The sequence below is a fragment of the Xiphophorus hellerii genome, chromosome 20 (genome assembly GCF_003331165.1).
Source record: "Xiphophorus hellerii strain 12219 chromosome 20, Xiphophorus_hellerii-4.1, whole genome shotgun sequence".
Taxonomy (NCBI): Eukaryota; Metazoa; Chordata; class Actinopteri; order Cyprinodontiformes; family Poeciliidae; genus Xiphophorus; species Xiphophorus hellerii.
Genome location: NC_045691.1, coordinates 22,449,627 through 22,466,671, shown reverse-complemented (window position 1 = coordinate 22,466,671; position 17,045 = coordinate 22,449,627). Strand labels below are relative to the sequence as shown.

The following is a 17,045-nucleotide window of genomic DNA, read 5'->3' as shown; positions in this document are numbered from 1 at the left end:
ATTAAAGACATACTGATCTTGTAGTTGATATGACTAAATTGACCTGGATTAGCTTCTGGTGGGGTTTGAATTACTAAAACAAAGTTTTCCCTGCATATTTTCAATATGTAGATTCTTACTTTGACTGTAAGATTTCCAAAATGCTGTCTGCATCTTTAAATCCAGCTTGTCCCGTGACAGATGACATTTAAAAGGCTAAATGGATGAAACAGAATAGCTTTCCTGTTATGGGTTTAAAGTCTTGCTGTTCTCTCTCTTACAGTCTGAATGAACTACAAGCATTTCTCAACAAAGTCTGATAATCCTCATTGCAGATTATGCAACAAAACATGGTTTAGACCCTACAAGTGCAAAGCAGAATAGTAAAATCTACATGTAATCTTAAAAAAACAATGTAAGCTAGGCAACATAAATAAAAATATGTTTAAATTGTGTAATGAGAAAGAGCTACTGAAGTTCAACAGTGATGATTACAGTATTGTTAATTTATTCAGTTGCAGCCATGACTTGAGTTGGCGCTAAGATATTCTGTTAATTCATTTTGTCTTTATGCCAGAGGGAAAGTGGCTTCCTTTTAAATGGCCTTAATTTTTAAACACCTCACCAGTTTATTCAGCAACAACTTTCACATTGTGTTTTTAGTTCTTTAGCTCACTAATTGATAAAATAGTTTTTTGAAGTTTAGACCACCAGTCATGGCCAGTCAAAGTGAAAATCAGACGACCAGTTGATTTCACAGTACATTAATTGGTTAAGGGGTTTAAATGAGCCCTCATTGCCTATTCATGGATGGATAAGAAATGATATGTAGATCTTGGCATGGTAAGAATGTTCTCTTCTTTTTTAACAAAATGTCTTCCAGACGGGCTCAGGGAAGACCTACACCATGGGGACGGGTTTTGATGTGAATCCGAGCCTGCAGGAGCAGGGCATCATCCCACGGGCCGTTCACCAGCTGTTTGAGGGCATCCAGAGCAGGAGGGATCGAGCCCAGGAGATCGGCATCCAGCCACCAGAGTTTAAAGTCAGCGCCCAGTTTTTGGAGGTGGGACACACGAAAAAATTTGATCTAACATTTTGAAAAGTCCTGGATCAATACATTTGGTTGTTGGTCCATATTAACGCCAACCAGAACATAAAGGAAGCAACAGGATCAGCCTTCTCATTCACAAACAGGATGTGACAGTCTGAAGACAGATGGGCTGTGATGTCTATGTGTGCTTTGTGGGACCTGATTAATGTTTGCCATTACCTCTGACATTATTCCTCATCACTAAGGAGCAGAAGACAGATAAGAGCAAGGAATCAGAGAGAGGGCGGGATGCTTGTGTAGGAGAAATTAGATATATGGCTACTAATCATTTCCTCTGGGGATTTCTGGAGAGCAAATGTGAGGGGCATGTTAGGGAGGGTTCTGTTGTACGTTTGGGCGTGTGTGTTGTGGTTTCTTTAATGATCAGGTTATAATAGAAATCCTAATAAAACCAGAAAAATAATAATCTTATACAAATAGCTTCTACTACTTTCATTTTTAGTCTATCTTATTCCTTGATATTGGTGTGTTTTCTTTTTGCTTTTGGGTCAAAAGTTTATCCGTGTTGATGGTAAACAGACACTTAATGTGTGTGTTTGACATTAGGTGGGAACAGCTGAGCTTTCAGTGGCCCTCTGTGACCTTTGACTTGGCTTGTTTGAAAGAGGTCATTATTTTGAATGTTGTTCCTGGAGATTTGTTGTTTTTAGTGTTATTCAGGGTTCCTGTGCAGTCTGAAAAAGTGCTTTTATTATTTTCTAGGTTGTAATGAGCATGGAAAAAAAATAAGTATGAAAAATGTTAGACTTTTTTAGGAAAAAAATCCCACTAGATGCAGGGTTTTTACATCACATTAAATTAACATTCTTTCATTAATTTGCTTCATCACGCTTTGATCTTTAACATACTACAGATCAGTAATGTTGTTTTTGAATCTAGAAAAAATTTAGAATTTTGTGATTTAAAAAACTAAAAAGAGGCAGAAACTCTGACAGTAAATACCATAACTCATAATGATGAGTGCCTGTGTGACTTGTCGTAGTTGTACAATGAGGAGATCCTGGACTTGTTTGACGGAAGTAGAGATCCAGAGAATCGCAGCAGGAAGTCCAACATCAGAATCCACGAGGATGCCAACGGCAGCATCTACACCACAGGAGTCACTTCCAGACTGGTGCAGTCAGAGGACGAGGTGGGTCCTTGTTTATATGGGTGGTCTTTTTATAGCCAATCAAACTGGGCAAGAGTTCACCAAGTTTTTTTTTTTTGTTTTTTTGGTGAGATTCTATCAATTTTTTTATGTAAAAATGCATCAGTTTTCCATCATTGCTCAGTTAGAAACCATCTTTTGCTTATATACCAAATTTTGTATGATCTTATCACTTTCATGTTTATCCTTCAGACACTGCCTGCTGCACAAGCCAAGAGAATTAGCTGATTGATATCTAAACACATATAGAAGACTTTTTTTTTATTAAATCTCTAACTTTTTCTTAATTTCCTACCTCAATCCTGCTTAAATAATTGTTTTACTGCCAGTTCCTTGTTTCCCCCCAAAATGGTGATTTCCTAAAGTTTACGTTTTATATATTTTCACTCCACTCTAAAATGTAAATTATTTCACATATTTTTGGAAATACTACAGCACCATTGCAAAATACAAAATCATTACTTTATTCTTCAACTGAAAATAAAAAGTAGAAAAAAAAAATCAGTTCCACAATGATACCATGCCAGTAGTAGTCAGTGATTGTGTGAGGAAAAGACTTCAGATATTATTTTATTGACGTATATTTGTTAAACACAATGACAAAGAGGGCAGGTGGTGATTCTGCAGAATGATCACAGGAATCAATCAATCAAATTTTATTTGTATAGCACATTTCAGCAGCAAGGCATTTCAAAGTGCTTTACATCATATCAAACACAGAAACACAATGCAACATAGAATCAACAATCAAAATATGACATTAAGTCAGGTTCCATCAATAAATTTGTAATTGATTACGTTTCAAATGCAATCCTAAACAGGTGGGTTTTTAGTTGAGATTTAAACGAAGTCAGTGTTTCAGCTGTTTTACAGTTTTCTGGAAGTTTGTTCCAAATTTGTGGTGCATAGATGCTGAAAGCTGCTTCTCCTCAAATGACCTTGTCATGATTTGCTGATTCAGTCTGCATCGCTATTTCAATCATTATCCAGGGTGTTGAATAGAGACGAATGATAGCCTTATTTGTTTCAGCTCACCTGGGCTTTAATTTTCCAAAAATATAATCTATTTAAAGACCCTTGAAGATGAATGGATGCTCCTTTTGTGACAAAAGACTTAAAGCAGCAAAACAGGTTGAGGGGGAGAGAATGTGGCAATGAAGGAGCTAGGGAGACAGATGGAGGCAGGATGATTAAAAAGTTAGGAGAGGAAGCACCAGGAGGGGAAAAAAACATGGTTGACAGATATTCAAATGAGCAGAGATGGGTTTGAGTTGGGAGACGGCCAGATAACGATTTTTTTTTCTCTAAATGATTAAATAAATATGCAAGGTTTTCAATTCCTCTGGGCAATGGTGATAAGCATTAGCGTAAAATTAGATTTTCTTTTCAAAATTGTGTCTGCTTTAACAATTTTCTCTTCTAATTTTAAATGAAAAGTCTGCAAATGTCCTGTATGTTTGCCGTGTTTTGCAGCTGCTGCAGTGCCTGAAGCTTGGGGCTCTGTCCCGTACCACAGCCAGCACACAGATGAACGCACAAAGCTCCCGCTCACATGCCATCTTCACCATCCATCTCTGTCAGATGAGGGTCTTTCAGCAGCAGCAAATGGTAAGACTGGAGGTTTGGAGTAGAGATGTAGAGAGAGCCTTAAATATGAAAGAGAAATAAGTAAAACATTTTCAAAAAGCATAATTAGGAGGTCTAGCTTAAGGTGTTTATCAGTTACATCGTTTCTCTAAATGAGACTGGGCAGACAGAGAAGACAAAAATAGCATAGATAAATGTGTTTTCATATATAACTGAATAAAATATAATTGTAAGGAGCATGCAAGCTGGTGAAATAGTTACCAGTTTGAAGTAAGATGCTGGAACTCATTGAACTCATTGCTTGCCTTTTGGAGCAGAATGGAGGAGAAGAGAACGGCGAAGTGAACGGCGTAGACTCCTCCCCCATCGCCCAGCCGGAGTACGAGACCCTGATGGCCAAGTTTCACTTCGTGGACCTGGCCGGCTCAGAAAGGCTCAAACGCACGGGGGCCACTGGAGAAAGGGCCCGAGAGGGAATCTCTATTAACTGTGGACTGGTGGGTCAGAAACAAAACAAGATTGGATCATCAGTGCATTTAAACATTTTGCTCTGTTTAAATGCTGTTTGGGATCTTCTCCTCTCTGTGATAGCTGGCTCTTGGAAATGTAATCAGCGCTTTAGGTGATCAGACTAAGAAAGCCGGACACGTCCCATATAGAGACTCCAAACTTACCCGACTGTTGCAAGACTCGCTGGGAGGCAACAGGTACTCAAATTTCAAATGTATCTTCAAATGTAAGAAAGTCTCTCATTTATCTGATATGTCTGAGATGAACTGAGCTGCTGATCCTCTCCTCTTTAGCCACACAGTCATGATTGCCTGCGTCAGCCCATCGGACCGGGACTTCATGGAGACGCTGAACACACTGAAGTACGCCAACCGTGCCCGAAACATCAAGAACAAGGTGGTGGTGAACCAAGACAAGACCAGCCAGCAGATCAACGCCCTGCGTGCGGAGGTGGCCCGACTCCAGATGGAGCTGATGGAGTACAAGGCGGTGAGTGATGGATGTTAGGTGGGAGCTGGAGGGGGAGAAGGAGGTGAACCAGAAATGCAAGAAGCCATTTGGATTAAGCAGAAGTGGGAAGAAGATCAAAATGGAAAGTGGCAGGTTGAAGAAGAAGTGATAACGCCTCGTCAGTGTGACGGATACTAAAAAGAGAGCAAAGGAGGTGACAAGATGAATGAAACTGAGGATACTAGCTGGACATAATAAGAAAATGAAACAAGAACTTTGTGGTTAAGCTGAGTAACATATTAATTAAAAAAAACAAACAAAAAAACCCCACAGATTTAATATTAATACCAATTGAACTTCTCAGCATTTGGAATAAAAGGATATGTAACTTGATATATTTTCAAATCATGATCTAAAGTGTGGTGTGTATCAATGAACTTCCCATGTCAATTGAAACAGATTTCACTACATTTACAGCAGCAAGGCTTTTGGCTCGGGCTCTGTGATATCTCTTCTGTATATAAATTAAAATTTATGACTGTTCTTTGCAAAAATAGATCAAGCTCTTTCAGATTAGAAGGAGCACATCTGTGAACACTAATTTTCACTTCTTGGCACCGACTCTGCTTTTGACTTGGTTCTGGACTTTGACTGACTTCTAATATATGAATATGGTTTGATCTAAAGCGTTCCATTGTATCTCTGGTTTTATTGTCAGGGCTGTTGTCCTGCTAAAATATGAACCTTTACCCCAATGTCAAGTGGTTTTGCAGGCTTTAACATTTTTCTCCATCCATCTTAAATCTTTTACACCCTCTAATGTTCTCTGAGAAACCTGGATTTATACTGAGATTATATTATATTACACACAACTGAACTCAACAAATGAGATAAATTCACACCACAGTTTGATAAGTCTATGAAACAAAATAAAGACCCATTAAAGCATATTAGAGTTTGTTGTTTTAGGTGACAAAAGTATGAAAATAACAACATTTCCATGAAGAAAGTTATAGACTGCAAGAGGTCCTCATGCAACATACAGATGTTTTTTAAAATCTATTGTTCTGAATGCAGTCAAGGACCACAAGTATAGAAATATGACATAATAATATCAGAGCCTTTAGGTAGGGGCTACTTTTGTTCAGCTTTGACTTGTGTGACTGAAACAGACAAGCAGTTGTTTAGCTTGAAGTTACCATGGTTACCAAAGGGAAGAGACTCTAGCAAGAAACTGCAAGCTGACCTCTAAGTGGTAAGGGATGTGATGTGACTGTAGTCTAGTAATGGACTGTGGTGTGAGCTGTGACTAGATACTGGCTCTCAGTTTCAGACATAAACAACAGATTTTTTTTTTTTTTCCAAACCCAACAATGACTCCTTGAAGAGCCACAGACGATTGCACTCATTCTGAACAATGGCGCAGTGTTCGTTCGGGATGTAGAGCAACAGTGTTTTTTTCCAGCTCTGACTGCTATTCTACTGAAGACCGATTTTGTTTTTATTCACTGCCATGTTTTTGTTTACTTCCATGCAGGGTAAGCGTGTGGCAGGTGAGGATGGGGCTGAAGGCTACAGCGACCTGTACCAGGAGAACGCCATGCTGCAGAGAGAAAACGACTCGCTGCGCCTGAGAGTAAAGGCCATGCAGGAAACCATCGATCATCTCAACACACGGGTGACACATCTGCTGGCCAATGAGGTCAGCACTCTGCTCACCAAGTCAAGTACGTGAATGCAGAGATGCTCTACACCTGAGCTCTGTCTCTTACACTTTTAAGGCCCTTTCTATGTTTACTGGTTAAAAATAATCTAACAAAGTTGACTTTATTTTTACCTGCAGGTGAAGGCAATGAGGAGATTGGAACGCTAATACAGAACTACATCCGAGAAGTTGAAGAACTCAGGTAGGGGCTTAGCTGCAGCTTCCCCAGAGTTGAGAGGAGATGTATGAGCGTAAATATCAATAAACCTTCCCACTCTTCCTGCCCTGTTAGATCCAAACTCCTTGAGAGTGAGGCCATGAATGAGTCACTACGTCGACAGGTGGCACGGCTCTCCTCTCGTTCCTTGTTTCCAGCCTCCGCTCTAAGCCCAGCCCCCGGCCATCCCCCTGGCTCCTCCCCTATATCCATGTCCATGGAGGCCGAGATGACGGATGTTCTGCGGCGCGCCAAGTTGGACATCGAGCGGCTGAAGAAGAAGGAAAGACGGCAGAGAAGGCTGAGGTGAAGGAACGGAGACTTTCAAACTGACTACAATTTGCTTTACCTTTCCCAAACTACACAGTTTGAAGAATCCTGTAAATAGATGTAGAGATTTGCAGTTAGCTAATTGAAGCACGATTACCATTGACAAAAAAGACCAGGAGTTTAATTTTAGTTCTTTTATACACATGTCAGCTAAAAAAACAAGTTACTGACAATACAGGCAACAAAACAACCTACTTATAATAGCAAAAAAGGGAGTCTAAAATAATGAGTGAGTCTTCAGCAATCTGATTAAGCTCCTGCAGTTATCCAGACTTCCTCTGATTTTCACTAATCCGTATAAGAAAAGATCTCCTCTGAATCTGGTTTTCCATCTGACCTAAGAAGTAAAATAGAGGAAGAGTTTGAACTTCTCTCTTCAACATTCATTCTTATCCAGTTCTAGATCTGCAGAGTAACACATCATTTTCCATGATTGATTGTAAATGCCAGCCACTTCCTCACTGGATCTCAGGCTCTCAGCTATCAGGTGGGAGAGACAACGGTTGAGCTCTTTATCTCAATCTCTACGTCGGTTATTCTGATTAATAAGAGACGGCAAACCCGCCGGGACCATGGAGTGGTACAAATGTTGATAAAAGAACTCAATCTCTCTGGAGTTTCACAGAAACGTCTCTTTTCAGGAAAGTTGAAACAGTAAAAATTCTCTGTAATGGCGCTGGCAGACAAACAGGCAATGTTTACAAAAACAAAATGAAGAATTTGCCAGATGATCTGGCTGGACCTCTCAGAAACAAACACGTAGAAAATCCAAACATAAATAAAACCCTTCTAAAATTGAAACAGTGTCTTCAAACACCAAAGCTTTATGTAAAACAATTTCCTAATTTCTCCTGCTCAGCCTGTGATGATTCACCTGTGCTGAATTTTTTAGGCTGAAAGGGATTAATATTCTCTGCAAACATGCGCTCCTTGCCTCACTTTCTCTTTAAGAGATTCATTCAAGTCAATTATGACTCTGGGACTTAGGGAGAGTTGGAGTGCTATCAGTGCTAGGTTGTAATGCTGGCAGGGACACTAAAAGGTTTCACACAGTTATCCACGGGGTCATAAGAGACAAGAGTAGGAATCCAGCAGACTAATTGCTTAGAAGTGGTAGCAGATGGAATTGATGATAAAAATCTGTAAAATAGGAGCAAAGGGGAAAATAAAGCAAGTAATAAAACTTAGGAACCTAATGGGAAGGATAAAAGTTGATGTACTTTAATGGACTTGGCAATTACATTAGAAGGCTTATTTTCTCCTGGCAAAAAAAAAAAAGTCGGTATTGCAAAGGTTGCTGGAGCATAAAGCAACCATTTTAGGATCAACAATTACGCAGGGCGATGAAATACATTAATGATATTATTAGGGCTGAAACTATTAATTGTGATAAATCAGTTATGGAAATAATTGTCAACTAATTGATTATTTGATAACTGGAGTTTACAGACTAAATAAGAAAAAGGTGATTTGCTGAAAAGCAACATATTCAGAGAAGTAACTGAGCCAAAGCTGTACAAAATGTACATACGTTTGGCATTTTATAATGAAAGCGCACTTGTCTGAAAATGTCTTTCACCCAAAACTCCTCTAGTGGCCTCATTTTAGCTTCACCTGGTTCAAATTTGCCAAAATTAATGCTGTTATTTCATTTTAGACAATAAAATGTTTATTTTCTTATTTTAAAAAATCAATTAAGTTATTTGTTTATTTGCAACTTTTAATTTATTTCTAATATTGTATAAAAAGGCTGTAGTGGTTAAATGAAAAATCTGTAATGCCTAAATTTTTTTAGCCGATTAATCGTCAGAATAATTGATGGATTAATTGATTACTAAAATAATTGATAGTTGCAACCCTAGATGTTAGGGTTATGTGTTTATTTTTATAAAAACCTTTTACCCAAAAACACCTTTCTATGTCCTGCAGCCCAGAGTTGGAGAAAGGTCTCAAGAAACGAGTAAAGCTGCACACTCAGGAAAACGGGGAGAATCGGCGAAGCGGCGAAAATGGACAGAATGGAGAGATCGATTCAGATGACAATTACACCGAGGTGAGGTCTTCGTGCTTTACCATGTCATCGCCATACAGACAGAACAACATCTTAACTGAAGTGTTTGTCTCTTTAGGATATCATGTCTCCGCTGCAGGAGGAGAGTGGCTGTGAGGAAGATGAAGGCGAAGATGAGGAGGAGGGCAGGGAGGAAGAGGATGATTTTGACAGTGACGAGAGCCTAGTGGATTCAGATTCTGACTCGGATGAGAAAGGTAATGGCAGACTCTACATTCAGTATTTACACTCACAATGAAGACATTTTAATAGTTCAGTATTTAACATGTCAGTTCGGACTCATTGTTTTGGCTGATGGTTGTTTTCAAACTGTGCATCCAGTGCTTAATTAGACTGGAGTTCCAATAATTTCTCGAACCTCCCAACTTGCAGCCAACTTCCAGGCAGATCTTGCCGACCTAACCTGTGAGATTGAGATCAAGCAGAAGCTGATCGACGAGCTGGAGAACAGCCAGCGGCGGCTGCTGATGTTAAAGCTGCAGTACGAGGAGAAGCTCATCCTGCTGCAGAACAAGATCAGAGACACGCAGCTGGAGAGAGACCGCGTGCTGCAGAACCTCAGTGAGTGAGGCTCGGTAATCCTCAATTAATAACCTTTCGGAGCGCCTATTCAACGTTATTACCTGCCTATGCAGTGTCCATGGAAAACTACACTGAGGAGAAGGCCAGCAAGATCAGGCAGGAGTACGAGAAGCGCCTCAAAGAAATGAACCGTGATCTGCTGAAGCTGCAGGCAGCACAGAAGGAGCATGCACGTCTGCTCAAAAACCAGGGGAAGTACGAGCGGGAACTGAAGAAGCTCCAAACTGAAGTCAACGAGATGAAGAAAGCAAAGGTAAGGGGGTGACGGGAAGATTATTCTGGCAGAATGGTAAGAGTAAAGAAATGTATTTGAGTTGGCCGCCCTCCCGGCTGTTTGCAGGTGGTGCTGATGAAGCAAATGAAAGAGGAGCAACAGAGAAGGAGGATGGTGGAGGCAAAGAGGAATCGAGAGATTGCTCAGCTTAAGAAGGAGCAACGGCGACAGGAGGTGAGGAAGCTTTTGCCAAAATTAATGCTGTTATTGCATTTTAGACAATAAAATGTTTATTTTAAAGATTGTGTGTTTGGAGGAGATGTGTCTGCTCTGCGGGTATATTTGTGTCCTCTCTCGAGGACATGGATCAGCTTCACTGGGTTGTAGTTATCAGTCTTTAATATTTTGCATATGCATTTAAATATTTGCTCCACTGCCAGAAATAGAAGAAGCTTTGAGATACGAGAGCCAATATTTCACAACATGCAATGTTTAAGCTGACTTACCAAAGAATCTTTTGGGAAAGGGAAGGTAGAAAGCCTGAAGAAAAAATAAAAGCAAAGCTGTAAAACACTTAAAAATGGGGGTTTATGTGCAATCATTTTACATTCTGCATTTTGTTCCTCACATTAGCACATATTCTAAAAATATTACCTTTCCATTTTGGTTCTGTTTGTTTCTTAGGAGCATGAAACCGTACACAGTGATGCTGTAGGCCTCAGTCCTAATCCTTTTATTTAGGGATTTATCTTAAGTCTTAAATCCCTTCTTGATCAGTACTTTGTGAACTTGTTGTGTGAAAAATAAACACTTTGCGCTACGGAACATAAATAAAATTTAAATAAAAGAAAAAAGCTGTCTATGAACTCTAAATGATGCTGAGGCTTGTATTACTCTGATGCCATCAGTACCAGATTCGGGCGCTGGAGTCTCAAAAGAGGCAGCAGGAGCTGGTGCTGCGCAGGAAAACCCAGGAAGTGACGGCCCTGCGGCGCATGGCCAAGCCCATGTCGGACCGCGTGGCGGGTCGAGTTGCCCGCTGGAACCAGACGCCCCCAGTTACGGACTCCGGAGCTGATTTGTCGGCCAGCACAGCGGCAAGCAGCTCCGAGGCGGAGACTGCGAGGACCGTGAGCGGGCTGGTGCGCCAGTGGAACAACAAGAACAACGCGTATGGATACATGGCGGAGAGCGAGGGGAGTATGGATGGAACACGGGTGATTAGGTAAGTAGTTGTCTTGTCTTGTCGCATAAATGGGGCTGAATCTATGCAGTGCAGCAGTATTCATCTCCCCTTCCTGTCCAACCTTTCCACCTTTTGTCTCGCTACAACCACATACTGCTGTGTATTTCATCAAGGTTGTATGCATTGGACCAAGAAGTGCTATTGTGAAGTTGAAGTTTATTTAAAAACATAAACACAACAGTTTCATGAATACAAAATTAAACGTCTTGTTTTTATGTTTTCAGTCATCTTAGATCTGATGCCACTGAAGAAAATGCAGTGAAATTCAATTAGTACTTAGAAACAAAACAGTTTCATCATTTGGGGATGTTTTTCTTCATTATAACTTTGCAACAGCAGGAAGAAGCTGCAGAGGAAGCCAGTGGGCCTGGGCAGCACCGCACCTGCAGGCAGAGCCAACAACTTCTCCAAGTCTGCCCGTCTAAAGTGGCAAACCCTTGAGCGTCGCATCATGGACATCGTCATGCAGAGAATGACCATCTCCAATGTGGAAGCGGACATGGATCGCCTTATCAAGGTGTGGGAAGGCGATTTTAATGTGTTTAGATAAAGGGGATTTTTTTCCTCTGTTGGAGTTATCTAGTTGCATGCCACCAGATGAGATGAGCTGTCATTAGAAATTAGGCATCAGGTTGAAAATGAAGGTGGTAGCAGCTGTTTTGACTCATTCCTGTCAGTAGATAAGAACTGAAACCACTGTGAGGACCTTTGTTCCTCTTCTTCCGACATGTTGAAGTGTGTGAGTAAAAGTAGCTCTCTGCTGTGGTCACTCTAAATAGCAACAACTTAAGACTAAAACCAACAAAGGTGTTTAAGTATTTGTCAGGCCAAATGAAAAATGGATGTGAAACAAACTCCAATTGCTTTTATTGTTTTAGCTAATTATGATTAATTTCGGAATGCCTGTGCTGTTTGTGTTTTTGATGAGTCAGAAGCGAGAAGAGCTGACAATGCAGCAGGAAGCTCTCTCACATAAAAGGGAGATACTGATGGCCGACGGAGAGGGGCCAGAGGCGGAGGACCGCCTCCTTCAGGAAGTTAACGAGGAGATCGAGGTGCTGAATGCCAACATAGACTACATCAATGACAGTCTGTCGGACTGCCAGGCCACCATCGTGCAGATAGAGGAGACCAAGGTGAGAAACACAATTACATGAAAACACATCTCTGTGTGTGTAGTGATGTGATTCCTTCATTGATGTGAGTGCTGTTTTTAATCAGGATGAACTGGACTCGGTGGATACCTCAGTGGTGATCAGCTCCTGTTCCCTGGCTGAAGCACGCCACCTGCTGGATCACTTCCTGAAGGCTTCCATTGATAAGGTGAATTAACATGTGGCAAAACGGAAGCACAAAGACAAGTGAACCAATTCCTAAACCTTTTTATAGTTACCTGTGTTGCATGTTGCAGTTGTAAAGAGTCCCTTGTATGTCATCTAGTGGTATCTCTTTGTACTACAGCCAGGTTTCATACTTGAATATTAAAAGCTAATGTTATAAAATTGTATTGCTAAATTTTCAGCTATGGTTCAGGTTTATTGGAGGTTTGAAAAGTATAAAACGTTGTATTCTTTATTGATAATTAAGGATAAAGTTGTATTTCCAAGCTATTCTATATTGGATTATTTTGAAAGACAAATTTTCTCTTGCAAGAAAAGTGCTAAACAAAGTCTTCATGACCCTGGCATTGATTTACTTCCTTAAAACCTTCCATGCGTTTGTTTTTTAGCTGCTGATTATAATGACTGGTCATGTCTGAGAAAGAAAGGCTCCACATTTCAGTCTGTACCTTTGGAGAAAGTTTGAAGCACGTAGTTTGAAAAGTTTGACCCCAATTAAAACATTCAAATGAAAGTTATTAAATCTGTCTATTTCTTTCTCTGTCTGTGTGATTGTATAGAGCTTACAGGTGGCTCAGAGGGAGGCGCAGATACGACTGCTCGAGGGTCAGCTGAGGCAGACTGATGTGATCGGCTCGTCTCACAATCACATGATCCTCGACGCGCTGCGAGAAAAAGCAGAGTGCATTCCTGAGCTCCAGGCTCTCATCCACAACGTCCAGCAAGGTAAGAGGATATTTTTTTTTTGCTTTTGAATGCAAGAAGAAAAATAAACTAAATAAAATGAGGGAAAAGTCACGTTTTTTATTTTCTTTTGGTTTGCTTTATTTCTCCTTATCATTTTAGGAACAGTTAAAGCATTACTCTTAAGAGTTGTTGTGTTCAAAATGTTTAGTTTAGATCAGCAACCACAACATATTTGGATTTACTTGCCGTTCAAGCTTCCTCTTGAAACTTTGGTTGTGAAGCTCAGGAATGTGTCTAAAAATCACCATCGGTCAAACCCTGCACTGCCTTTCACCCCAAGATTGTTTAATTTAGACAAAACCAAAAATTTAAAAATGTATTAGTGGCCTAAAGATTAAGATGAATTCTTAACATTTTGCTACGTCTCTGCATCAAATTTTGATATTTTATCAAAATTAACAGGACAACACAGACCATACACAGCCTTAAAAATTTTACGTGTACAAAAATGTAAAAATAACTCTAACATGCATTTGTATTTAGATTACTTTACTCTGATGAACCTAAATAAAATCCAGTGCAACCACCTTTGGGCACCTAATTATTGAGGACTTCTCATGTGTGTAGTCTAACACTAGAACTACCAAAGATTCCCAAATTGAGTAATAAATTCAGCTGTTCTGTGAATGTCTCAGAGTTAACAAACAACATCATAAAGACCAAGGAACACAGCAGATAGGGTAGAGATAAAGATGTTTAAAGCATGTTTAGGTTATAAATCCCAAGCGCAGAACATCTTACAGAGCACTGTTCAATCCATCTTATGAAAATAGAATGAGCATGGCTGAAAACTGAATATACTGAAAACCATGTTGGCTCTATTCGAGCACATTAGCATGTGAACATGAAACATCAAAGAAGGATATTTCACCACCAAGGCTGTGTCACCTTGTTTGTCTGAACATATTATTTGTGCCATTCTGTCTGCATTGTGTTGAAGTTTAAATTGTGCACATTCTGAAGAATCCTCACTGTTTACTGTGAGCTTTCGGGTTTTGTGCTTTGTTTATTTTCAGAAAATGGTTACGCCAGCACGGATGAGGAGCCCTCTGAGTTCAGCCAAGCCTCTGACAGCAGGTGAGCCGTCAGCATCTCCACCTTCCTAGTCATCTAAAAATCTGAAAGCACACTGCTAACATTTTTTGGTATTGATTATTTTGTCTTAATGTGGAAAAATACATTAAATCATTTGTAAAAGTTATGTAACATCTGTTTATATTGTTTCACCTTTCTGTGACTCTATTAGTGTTTCACAGATGAAAGAATCCAACAGCCAGGATGACTTTAAAGTAAAGGTAAAAATTATCTTTATATAGAAGAACAATATCACTTTGTATTGGTGCTTGAGGCTTTTGTCTGTCTGCTTTCACTGCTTGAAACCACAAGGAGGCAGTAGAAGCAAACACTTAAACCTTGATGTTAGAAAACCATTAGAGTTGACGCGGATCTTCTGTTTATGTTAGACTTTGGTGTTTTTATTCAGCATTAATATTTATTTGCTAAGCAGCTTATGCTTCCTTGTTTTCACTCATTTCCTTACCAAAACATGCATTGGAATCATTTTTAGCATTCATTTTTGTATTATATCTTTTGATATTTTGTCATCCCACTGCCCTCCTTTCTGGTTCTTTTTAACACAATGGCTTCACTTAATTCACCCAGATGGAGCCTCGCCTCTCGGCCCAGATGAAGGCGGTGTCTGCGGAGTACCTCGGTCCCATCCTGGATCCCTCATCATCAAGCAGCAAGCAGCAGCACATCACTAAGTCCCTAGCCTCACTGACCGACATCCAGGAGGATGGCTTAAGTCTCGTTCCAGGAAGTCTGGCACTGAGTGTTCCCCTCCGGGACCCTTTTCACAGGGAACGAGCGTCCCGCACAATCAGCCTTCCTGTCAGAGGACACACTTTGTAAGTCATGGAGAAGTAAACTGTGGTGATTAATTGTTAATCTTAGGGGTGACAGGACCAGCCTAGATGAATGTTTGAAATTACTCTCACGGTCCAGGTGGAATTAACTTCTTAAAGACTACAGACCTTTTTTGTTCAGAAGTTTCCCCAACCAGACTTTTGTGACAGATTCACAAAATTCTTGTTTGTAATATCTTGTTTGGAAATCTTTGTGCTGCAAATACTAATTTCTATAAGAAAATGTAAAAAACAAGCATTCCAAAAACATTTTTCTAGCCTTCTGGTTGTGAGTGGCTGTTAACTCATGATCCAAACTTGGTATCTAATGTTTATTTGTAGTTTTTGCCATTTACCGTCTCAATTCTTTATAACTTCCTTTACTGAAGATGTTGCTGTGATGAGGCAATACACGGAGTATATCAGGGAACAAATCTCACTGGTTTTTGAGCAACTGGAATAGAGTTAAGTTAGATGTCATTCCCAGTTTCAACACTCGCCACCAGTATTTGTTCTTTTTCTGCCAACTTTAGCTGAAAAAGTACTACTTTGAGTTCTCAAAATCCCCATGTACATATTGCTTCTTAGCTCTGCATCACAATTTTTTTTTGTACAAATAGTACTTGCAACCCTAATAGTTAATAACATTTCTAATGAGTACCACTAAAGATGATAGCCAAAGAATGGCCAGATGGTCATACACCTCTTGAAATGTTGAAGAAAATACAGTTTTCTTTCAACCAACTTCTTACAGCTGTTGAGCACCGTCTCACTTAATTTCCAAACATATCTCTTATATTGATAATGGTTAACCTTAAGACTTCTTTCCCCAACAACAGTTTCTACTCTGAAGGTGGTAATCAGTAGGGTGCGATTGTGTTTAAGTATATTTTATGACCATCTGACAAGAAAATCTCACATTTTGAGTTGTTTTTGACTGGCTACTTAAACTGAAAATCATCTAATTCCAGCTGCGATTTTATTTTTAATTTCCTGGTTTAGAAAACACCCACCGACTGAAATGGCGTCTTATATTTGATCCATTTCATGTCTCGCCAGCACCTTTGCAATCTGTTGAAATTCAGTTAAGGTTTTTTCTGTTGTCTGTGTCTTAGTCCCAGGCAGTCTCGAGGTTATGACACTTCCCCCATTACAAGAAGGAAATCTTACGACCGTTCGTACAGGTACGCATGATTTCAAGATCGGATGGAGACCCGATTACTGAGTAATGTAATTTAGCTCAACTGTTTTCACTGACATGTTATTATTTCTTTAATTCCTCATCAGGCCCACTGATGTCTACACTCCCCCCTCCTCACCTCCCTTAAGGACAAGGAATGATCGCAACGTCTTCTCCAGACTGACCAGCAACCAAGCGCAAGGTTCTGCTCTGGACAAGTGAGTACCGTCCTGCACAGAGACCCGAGCAGACGCTGTGCACTTTTTGCACCCACATTCTTATCTGCTCAGTTCAGTTGCCCTTCAAGTCATTTCCTACTTCTTCTTCTTCACCGGCTATATGTGTTGTCAGGCTTTATAGATGCATTAAATGCAATGCCTTTGGAGAGCAATGTAGAATTGAATCCCACTTCCCCACTTTATTTCCTCCCATTAGTGTTGAGTGTTGCAGAAAGTCCAGAAAGCTATGTTGGAAAGGCTTTAAGATACTGAAAAAATCAGATCAGCAGAATTTTTGCAATGCTGAAAATATTGTGGGAGAACAGGTTAATGTTATTGTATAAATTGGCAAACAGAATGTAAAAGTGACAGATGCAATGTAGCTCCTTCCCAAACTATTAATCTCCCTTAAACCTTTTCATATTTTGTCTCATTGCAACCAGAAACATTATTTGATATTCTGATAAACATCAGATTACAACAAATCTGATGTGATCA

At 39.9% G+C, this 17,045-nt stretch overlaps 1 protein-coding gene across 6 annotated transcripts in view; it reads left to right on the top strand.

Annotated features, from left to right (window-relative positions):
- kif21b (kinesin family member 21B) overlaps nucleotides 1–17,045 on the top strand; it is a 70,770-nt gene that overhangs the window by 25,140 nt on the left and 28,585 nt on the right. For 4 of the 6 annotated variants that reach the window (XM_032549516.1, XM_032549513.1, XM_032549515.1 and 1 more), the window contains exons 3-26: nucleotides 863–1,045; nucleotides 2,076–2,225; nucleotides 3,717–3,851; nucleotides 4,148–4,327; nucleotides 4,422–4,537; nucleotides 4,634–4,829; nucleotides 6,328–6,517; nucleotides 6,634–6,697; nucleotides 6,788–7,018; nucleotides 8,972–9,095; nucleotides 9,172–9,310; nucleotides 9,486–9,674; nucleotides 9,749–9,948; nucleotides 10,036–10,143; nucleotides 10,818–11,134; nucleotides 11,492–11,672; nucleotides 12,088–12,291; nucleotides 12,377–12,478; nucleotides 13,056–13,221; nucleotides 14,259–14,319; nucleotides 14,489–14,537; nucleotides 14,905–15,152; nucleotides 16,265–16,333; nucleotides 16,437–16,547. In XM_032549516.1, coding sequence (XP_032405407.1) covers nucleotides 863–1,045; nucleotides 2,076–2,225; nucleotides 3,717–3,851; nucleotides 4,148–4,327; nucleotides 4,422–4,537; nucleotides 4,634–4,829; nucleotides 6,328–6,517; nucleotides 6,634–6,697; nucleotides 6,788–7,018; nucleotides 8,972–9,095; nucleotides 9,172–9,310; nucleotides 9,486–9,674; nucleotides 9,749–9,948; nucleotides 10,036–10,143; nucleotides 10,818–11,134; nucleotides 11,492–11,672; nucleotides 12,088–12,291; nucleotides 12,377–12,478; nucleotides 13,056–13,221; nucleotides 14,259–14,319; nucleotides 14,489–14,537; nucleotides 14,905–15,152; nucleotides 16,265–16,333; nucleotides 16,437–16,547 — 3,713 coding nt within the window. The remainder of the gene's footprint in view (nucleotides 1–862; nucleotides 1,046–2,075; nucleotides 2,226–3,716; nucleotides 3,852–4,147; nucleotides 4,328–4,421; nucleotides 4,538–4,633; nucleotides 4,830–6,327; nucleotides 6,518–6,633; nucleotides 6,698–6,787; nucleotides 7,019–8,971; nucleotides 9,096–9,171; nucleotides 9,311–9,485; nucleotides 9,675–9,748; nucleotides 9,949–10,035; nucleotides 10,144–10,817; nucleotides 11,135–11,491; nucleotides 11,673–12,087; nucleotides 12,292–12,376; nucleotides 12,479–13,055; nucleotides 13,222–14,258; nucleotides 14,320–14,488; nucleotides 14,538–14,904; nucleotides 15,153–16,264; nucleotides 16,334–16,436; nucleotides 16,548–17,045) is intronic. The other 2 variants (XM_032549514.1, XM_032549512.1) reach the window with 1 other exon arrangement.